The sequence below is a fragment of the Solanum tuberosum genome, unplaced genomic scaffold (assembly GCF_000226075.1).
Source record: "Solanum tuberosum cultivar DM 1-3 516 R44 unplaced genomic scaffold, SolTub_3.0 scf00334, whole genome shotgun sequence".
In the NCBI taxonomy this organism is placed as follows: domain Eukaryota; kingdom Viridiplantae; phylum Streptophyta; class Magnoliopsida; order Solanales; family Solanaceae; genus Solanum; species Solanum tuberosum.
The window spans coordinates 35280-44650 of NW_006239254.1; the positions used below are offsets into that span (position 1 = coordinate 35280).

General features: G+C 32.8%; 2 protein-coding genes across 2 annotated transcripts in view; one reads left to right on the forward strand and one right to left on the reverse strand.

The window, feature by feature from the left end:
• The window catches only part of LOC107063294 (uncharacterized), a 6588-nt gene extending 3898 nt beyond the window's left edge, over window positions 1-2690 (reverse strand). The window contains exons 1-4 of the mRNA XM_015314969.1: window positions 2279-2690; window positions 1963-2162; window positions 1842-1859; window positions 83-1015 (exon numbers count right to left, since the gene is read on the reverse strand). Of these exons, the coding sequence (XP_015170455.1) occupies window positions 83-1015; window positions 1842-1859; window positions 1963-2162; window positions 2279-2690 (1563 nt within the window). The remainder of the gene's footprint in view (window positions 1-82; window positions 1016-1841; window positions 1860-1962; window positions 2163-2278) is intronic.
• Window positions 2691-8212: 5522 nt separating this feature from the next.
• LOC102584133 (leucine-rich repeat extensin-like protein 6) lies at window positions 8213-9371 on the forward strand (the record flags this gene model as incomplete). The annotated part of the gene is made up of 1 exon (XM_015314970.1): window positions 8213-9371. A coding segment is annotated over exon 1 (1113 nt), but the record flags the coding sequence as incomplete, so codon positions are not given.

Sequence of the window (9371 nt, forward strand, 5' to 3'; positions counted from 1 at the left end):
TGATTAAAACTGATGTGAACTTTATGTTCCATTGACGAGAAGCTTGTTTAAGACCATAAAGAGATTTAAGCAATCGACATGCCTTCTGCTTGTTCCCTGTGTCAATGAAGCCCTGTGGTACTGTCATGTATACTTCATCGTGTAAATCACCTTGTAAAAAATCATTGTTGACATCCATTTGGTGTATTTCCCACCCTTTAGCTGCAGCCATTGAAATCACTGTACGAACAGTGACCATTTTCACCACGAGTGAAAATGTTTCTTGAAAATCTAATCCTTCCCTTTGATTGTAACCCTTAGCAACTAAACGCGCCTTAAATTTGTCAATGGATCCATCTGCCTTGTACTTAATTTTGTAAACCCATCGACAACCAATGACTTTCTTCCCTTTAGGTAAGTCAACAATTTCCCAAGTATGATTATTATTTAAGGCGGTGATCTCGTCTTTCATTGCAGCCACCCACCTACAATCTGCAGCAGCCTCGGCATAGGTGTTAGGTTCAGTTTCAAGAGAGAACTTAGATATAAAATTTTGATAAGAAGATGACAATGCATCATAAGCAATAACATCAAAGATAGGATATTGACAGTGATGAGCTCTTCCACCTATGGTTGGAGCGTAATCCTTGAACCAAATAGGTGGTCTTACTGATCTACCTGACTTTCGAGTTTGTGATGGAAGGGGACCAATATCATCAGAATTAGATGATGCAGCAACATCCTCTAACTGGTCATGAGTAGAAGAAGGCTCAGCAACGATCACAGTAGTCTGAGAAATAGAGGTGTCCTGATCCATGGAAACATCTACATCGGCAGTCGTGACAATTGGTGTAAAACAATGAGGTTGCAAATCCTGTGGTATATTTAATAACCGAAAAGGGAAAATGTGTTCATTGAACATGACATCTCGACTTACAAATATTTTGTGAGTAATCAAATCAAGAAGCTTATATCCTTTCTGATGGGAGCTATAGCCAAGAAATACAGATCTGATGGACCTGGCGCTAAATTTATCCTGGTTAATCAAATTAGTAGCATAACATTCACAACCAATAACTGTGAGATGAGATATGTTTGGTTCATGCTTATATAATAACTCAAAAAAAGACTTGTTATTTAACAAAATATAAGGAATTCGATTAACCACATACACTGCTGCTTCAACACATATGCCCCAAAACTTAGCCGGTAAGTGACTTTGGAATTTAATAGCCCTGGCAGTTTTCATAATATGCCTATGTCTTCACTCCATAACGCCATTTTGTTGTGGAGTGTAAGGGCATGAGCACTGATGAAGAATTCCAAAAGAACTAAAACAGATCACTACAAGTTTTGTTGACAAATTCTGATCCATTGTCAGATCTAATGACTCTAATTTTGCAATCAAATTGAGTAGACACCATAGTAATGAAGTTTTTAAGTAGGAAAATCACATCAGATTTCAACCTCATAAGGAAAACCCAAGTCCATTTAGAGTAATCATCTACAATGGTAAGAAAGAACTGCATGCCATCATATGTTTCAGTTCTATAAGGACCCCAAACATCCATATGCATCAATTGAAACAAAGTATTTGATTTACTAGTACTAACAAGAAAAGGCATCCTCGTTTGCCTAGCAAGTGGACAGACATCACACGTATCCAAATGAAATGTCGAATTATTATTAAAGCAAGTAAATCTCCTAAGAACTCTCATTGGGACGTGCCCTAATCTTCTATGCCAAGTCACTGCATCTACTGATCCTTGTACTGCCTAAGACTTCTTGAGAATTGTATCATGTTGTCCTTTCCTTTCTTGTAAAATGTACAGTCCATCGTCCTCTTTACCAATCGCCCTCACATTCCCAGTGAGTAGGTCCTGAAAAACACAGAATTCGGGGAAAAAAGAGACAACAATTCAAATCTCTTATTATCTCTGAAACATATAAGATATTGAATTTAAACACCGGCACACAAAGCACATTCGTAATATGTTCACCTCCATCTAGCTGACAGGTTCCAATTGAAGACACCTTAGTTGTCTCTCCAGTTAGCAACTGTACCGACCCTGTGTTACCTACTTGTGCACCATTTAACATCTTATCATTACCAACCATATGGTTAGTGGCCCCTGTATCAATAATCCAAGTGTAATTATCCTGACCATTATATGTTATATTACCTGCAATGTTCATATTGGTCCTGGCCATGCTTGCACTTGCTTCTCCAAAGCTTGACTTACGCAAAAGTTGCTCAATTTGAGCACACTGATCGGGGGGAATTTAGGAATATTATTACCTTGGATTAGTTGGCTTTGTTCAGACTGCTTGCCATATCCAGAAGAAAGTTGACTTTGAGGAGGTTCTCCTGAATGTCCATTCCTTATTACCACATTAGCCTTCTTTTTGCCTTTGAAATCTGCTGGGTATCCAATCAGTTGGTGGCAAGTCTCTCTGAGATGACCTCTAAATTTGCAATGATCACAAAACTTCAATTTGAAACATTGCTCCCTAGTATGTCCTCGCATATGACAGTAGTCACAATACAAGTCACCAAATTTTCTAGTCGGTGCACCTCGTGCTGTGAATAAGGCTGTAGGATCCATACCCTCACCAGATGAAAAATGCCCCACTGATGATGATTTTTTATTTTCATCTTGTACAATAAGGGCATAAGCTTGATTCACGCTAGAAGGTGTTGTTTTTATCATATTTGACCACGAGCATTGCTATATCCATCGTTCAAGCCCATGAGAAATTGTAATAGTCTCTGCTTTTGAAGATTTTCACTATACTCTTTCGATTTCGCACAGTCACACGAAGGCAGAGGTACAATTGAGTCATATTCATCTCAAAGATCCTTTAACCTAGAATAGTAGACAGAAACATGCAAAGTACCCTGCACTAGTGTTGCAATCTCCTTGTGTAGGTGATAGACTTGCGATAAATTGATTTTATTAAATCGCTCTCTAAGATCCTCCCAAACAGAACTAGCAATAGACCGAAATAAAATTCCAAAGAGAAGGCCTTTACTTACATTGCTCATAATCCATGAGATCACCATCGCATTACTTCTGTCCCATTGATTCACCAAATCAACACCAAACTTCTCACAAGTAATTGATCCATCAATAAATCCGATTTTGTTCTTTGTCAAGAGGGTGAGCTTCATCGCTCTACTCCAAAGTGTGTAATTCTCCATGCCGGTGAGCTCAATTCCCACTTGCACAACTCCAGGCGTGTCCGAAACTCCCAAAAGCAGAGGATGATTATGATCAAAACGTACAACCATTATAGATCTGGAAAGAAGAATCTCTCGATTTCTTGTTCAATCCTTACAAGAAATCCCTAGATCTTACTAACTATGTTGCTATGATACCATGTAAAGTTCCATGCAAGGAACTTTCCTTGAGACGAAAAAGAAATGCTAATGGAGACTTACAGTTTAAGCAGAGAAGAAAGCAATTCATTGAGTAAAGCTTAGATTGAATTAATATATGATACAAGGCATCTATATATATCCTAACTATAGTAGGATGTAGAACTAATCTATAGTTAACTATGGTAGAGTGTAAAACTAATCTGTAGTTAGTTAACTAACATACTAATACAGCCGGAATATTAGTGAATTAACTAACTAACTTCAGCTAACTGCTTATCCTTAGTGATAGTTGGATCCTCAATATTCTTTCGGTACTCTTAATTGGTTATAAACTTGATTTGAGCTCTGAACGAATAAATTAATACTTGTCTCTAGTAGTGGATCTTCCTGATACAAATTCAAATTAGTGAGCTCCTAAAGCAAATATCAAACAGGTACATACTGTTGGGTTTGAAAGTGAGGGTGTCATGCAAAAGCTTACAATTGCAAATAATATGATTGATAAATTAGATGACAAAAACTTGTACTAAAAAACAAAATATTATTATACGGTTTAGCCAATCGGCCTACATATGAAAAATTAATAAAAAGAAAATATTAAAACTTTTGAGGAAAAATCTCTCCATAAACAAAACTCTTTAAAGAACTACTTGTGGATGTTCTTGTTATTCTATGAGAATAAGAATCTTCAATTTATAGATCTCCAAGCTTTTCCTCTAAGGAAAGAATAAGCAAATTATGAAAGAGAATTATATTTTACTTTCACAAAAAGTAAAAGCAATTATGATAATGCTTTAATTTTCTTTTAGGAAAAATAAAATCCAAATAAGATAAGAAAATTAGGGCAAAGCCCTAACACATACCAGGTGGAGTAAAAAAGGAGAAGAGAAAAATTGTGAAATGTAGCTGAAACCCTAGCTACAGCTAATTAAGTAGAGTATTTGAGCTTTAATTAACATGAAAAAATATGGTTAGATGATCGAAATCCATTCACCCTTAACAAATTGCATGTGGAATTGGAGATGAAAGTATATATATATCCCATCATACAGGTCCATCTAAAACAAATTAACATATAATATAAATTTATATTGATAATTACTCCCTATGTTTCATATTAGTTGTCACGTTTTCTAATGAAATCATAAACAAAAGCTCATTTTTCTATTCTTTACTATTGAGACTCACCAAAATTGTAGTAAAAACTATGGGAACTACATTGTTTAGATTAGTTCCTCTTTTGTATGGATAAACGTACCCTATTACTAAATAAATAAAATCCTTCCGGTTTTTAAGAAAAAAAAATTGTAGTAAAACTAAGGGCCGCACAATTGCCTTTTTTTTTTTTGGTTTCCAATTTAATTTGGTCTTTCAGATTTGGTAGTTGACTTCAAAAGTCTTCAACTTTAAGAACTGGTCAAATTCAAGAAACAGTTACTATTTTGAAAATTATTAGAACTTTATTTTTTGTCATTTCATAATTAATCAGCTTACGTTCTAATTCATATAATAAGTGAAAACAATGTACGTATTTCCACGTAACATCATTTATTTTATTTAAAAAAATTCCCGCAATATATGATTAATTATTTCTACTAATGACTTTTTCCCTCAACTCTAAATTAAAAAGGTTCATTTTCAAGAAAAGACAGATTAATTACTATAATTAAACTTGACCCTTTCATCAAAAATTAACGCTGAAACATGCATACATTTTTAGGCAAATATATACTTTCCTTTTTGGCTAAAGTCCAACCAAAGTAATATTGACTTTAGAATATATCCATAAAATATATTAATTTTAATTTTCACATGCAAGTTGGATTAATAAATTACACACATTTCACATCAAAGTGCAATTTGAAATTCAGAAAAATAATAATAATAATTCAGTGGTTGAATAGTTCATTGTGGTAAACTCTCCTTCTTGCCAGCTAGGTTTCACCTGCTTATGATGACCAAAAACTCAAACCAACCAAAAAAATTATTATTTTAAAATAATAAAAATTAGAGGATGAGAGAAGAAAACGAAAGAAAGAATTTTTTTTACTGTAAAGTAAATGTGAAACAGAGAAAAAAAATTGAGAGTTCACAATGACCTGCTTTTTAACTACTGAGTAGTGCTAAATAATGTTAGATTCAAATCTAATGTTTTGCTCAACTTTACAGATACAATAGCATATTATTTTCTAACATTTACGACTAACATAATTTTTTTTGATAAGAATATGATCTAATTAAATTCATAAATTGTAAGAGAAACAAAAAAAAAAGGACCATTTATTAAATAACTATTCCAAAAAGGGACAATTGACAAAAATTCCGCCTGTATTGGTCTGTGGCCTTATTGGACCAGGTTTGGCTAAAAAAGAATAATAACACACCATATTCCGAGTGTCTTTGGATTGACTTAACTTTTTTGGAACCCCAGGATAACCCGCAGATGTTATAACCTCTGTCACAGTCTCTGCCCTTCGGGTGAGCACTTTGTGCGCACTGAGTAAACCCACCACTGTGTAATAGCCTGCAAACCACACGGGAAATATAAATCACACTAGGCAAGCCCTATGCGATAGGCTCGACTCAGGAGGTTGAATTAACTTATTCACACATTATTCAATAATAATTAGTAGAGCGTCTTTTCATTTTCAACTCTAAGGTTATAAGTTTGAACATCAATGAAGCGAAAAAAGTGGGAAAGGTAGAATACCAAATAGCATAAAAATAAGTAGTAGCTAGGGCAACCAGGACTTAATTAATTTTGATAAACAATAAACCTTAAAACTTTCAATTAGCAACTAACTTAGTTTTACCGCTTCAACAAGAAAACGAGTAGTTAATTTCCTTGCTATCACAAAATTTCAAAGATAATCTCTATGTAATTAAGCTCTTAAATTATCCACAACTAATATATATAAATATATGAGAATAAAAAAGAACAAGGAATTGTGCAAAACAATTAGTACTTTTGGTAGTATTATTTAAGTTTTTTTTTTTTTTTTTAGTATTTTCAATCTATGTTTATACATCCGATATTAATCTTATACATAGAAAATCATGATATTAACAATATAGAGTATGATTTCTATTCTAATTACCCTATTACTTTAATACCACATAACCAAATAATTGATAAAAATAATATCAATATAATTAATCTAATATTATTAATACACTATATTCAATAATATTTTTATACACCTTATCAAACAACTTCTACTATATTATGAATATTCCACTATTAATGAACTTTCCCATCATAAGCTACTGAGTCAATGCATGAAAGACATGCAATACCAAATTAAAAGATATATATATGATGTGTTTAGATAACAATGTACTAACTAATATAAGTACCATTATTGTTGTGTGTTCATTGTTTCCAAATTTCTAACTAACATATTTCTTAATTCTTACTTAATTATTCTTATGGTTTGGTTTTCCAAGAAATAAACCGCCCTCTATCATAATCAGTTTAATATAATTGGACACTGCCAGTCCCTCCTAGCTACTTGTGTTTTAAAAATCATAACTCATACTGATAAAAGTTCTTTTTTTAAATAATAATAATAATAATTAACCTACATTAATTTCTTCCTTTCAATTTTCTGAAAAATAAGGTAGCCTTCTTTTCCTATTACAGTCAACTAGAATAATTGCTATCATCTATAATAATATTTTATTGTGTAAGGTCAAGTTTTCTTTCAATTCGATTTTTATTATGTTATATTATATATTTGTTTATAACAATATTTCACAATATAAAACAACAAAAAATAGGCTTAATTACATTGATAACCTCTTAAGTTATAAATTTGTCCCAAAAAACATTTAGATACTTAAATTACGTACGATTTGTTTCAATTGAGGACTTGAACATATGATAAAATATTTTTATTAAACTCGGTTCAAATTTTTTACATGTGTTCTTAAATGTCCATTATGTAGATAAGCCACTTAATGTATGTAACTTTATGAAATTATATGTATTACCCTTAATAAGTTGTAGAATCTCAAACATATTCCACTTAAGGATATTGTGTATAATTTTAAAAAAAAGACATATTTTATGTGATTAACTCATCTACGTAATGATACCTGAGAACACACACAATTTTTTTATCTTAAAAAATTGAACTAAAAATATCTAATAGGAACACATAAGTGAATTGGAACATGCTGTACGTAGTTCCAGTGTCTAAACGATTTTTTTGTGTGGCAAATTTAAGAGGTTATTGATATAATTAAGCTAAAAAAGTATCCGGACAAACAACACCGTTATAAAAGTTACACCGTAAATCCAACCTTTGCCTTTCCATGACTCTAAAATCTCCAAAAGTGCCTAGGACATTGAAAAACATGATGTGTGTATATACAAAATAATCCAATAAGTTTAGCTAGTTTAATACTAATCCCCTAAATTAAATTACTAAAAACCGTGTTTTTGGTGAGATCAGTAGCTAATGTCCATCAAACTTTCTAACAATTTGTACAACATCATCATTTTTTGTCTATAATGTATAATATACCAATTTCCATATCTTATTTTGTTTAAATTAAGGATATAGACATTAAGGCAAAGAAAACTCTAATTAGTAGTACTTCCCTTAAGAAACCTCCTAGGATTATAATAATTATAATCACCAACTAGCAAATTATTTTCATAAAAAAGATCAGCATTAAGTAAGATATGGTCAATTTTTGAATATCCTAATTATAGTTGTCTAGTTCCTAATCACTATTTAATTTCATTAATTAAATAAAATATACTCTCTCTACCATCCACTTAGCCTCCACCAAAAGCCATTTAAATATCAACCCTTTGTGGCATCTATCTAAACATATTCCAACATTAACTTGTCTTAAACCCTAAACTCCTAAAACTCATCACAAAATCATGAAACTCATCAACTTAGCCCTTAGTGGCTTCTTGTTCATCATTTTCTTCTTCTCAAAACCCTCATTTCAAGCTTCAATCAAATATGAACCAAACCCTAGACTTTTCGATGCTTACATAGCTCTACAAGCTTGGAAACATGTCATGACTTCCGATCCAAGAAACTTCACAAAAGATTGGTATGATTACAATGTTTGTAACTACACCGGGGTTTATTGTGCTCCAGCTCCAGATAACCCTAATATCACCACTGTTGCTGGTATTGACCTCAACCATGCAAATATCTCCGGATACTTACCTGAAAAACTTGGTTTATTGACTGATTTAGCCGTCTTTCATATAAATTCCAATAGATTTGAAGGCTCAATCCCGAAATCTTTTTCTAAGCTTCGAATTTTATTCGAACTTGACGTGAGTAACAATCTTTTTTGTGGTGAGTTTCCTTCCGTTGTGTTATCTCTTCCTTCTTTAAAATTTCTTGATATTAGGTATAACCAATTCGAAGGAAAAGTCCCTTCAACCCTTTGGGATCGAACACTCGATGCTCTTTTCATAAACAACAACAAATTTCAATTTTCATGGCCTAAAAACTTAGGTAAATCACCCGTTTCTGCTTTGGTTATGGCAAATATTAATGTAACGGGGTGTATACCATCAAGTATAGCAAAAATGTCGAAAACATTAAATGAGATTATTCTCTCGAATTCGAGTTTAAGTGGATGTTTACCACAAGAATTAGGGTTATTGAAAAATGTTAGGGTTCTTGACGTGAGTTTTAACAAGCTTGTTGGTGAGTTGCCGGAATCAATTGGTGGAATGAAGAAATTGGAACATCTTAACGTGGCACATAACAAGTTTTCCGGTGAGATTCCGATGAGTATTTGCTCATTACCAAAGTTGGAGAATTTCACTTACTCTTATAATTATTTTTGTGGTGAACCAAAGATTTGTCTCAAGTTGAAGGATAGAAATGATAAGAAGAATTGTATACCATATCGACCATCGCAACGTTCAGAAAGTGAATGTAAGACATTTTATTCACGAGGTCCGGTGGATTGTAGTTCATTTGGTTGTAGATCACCACCACCGCCACCACCGCCACCGCCACCACCA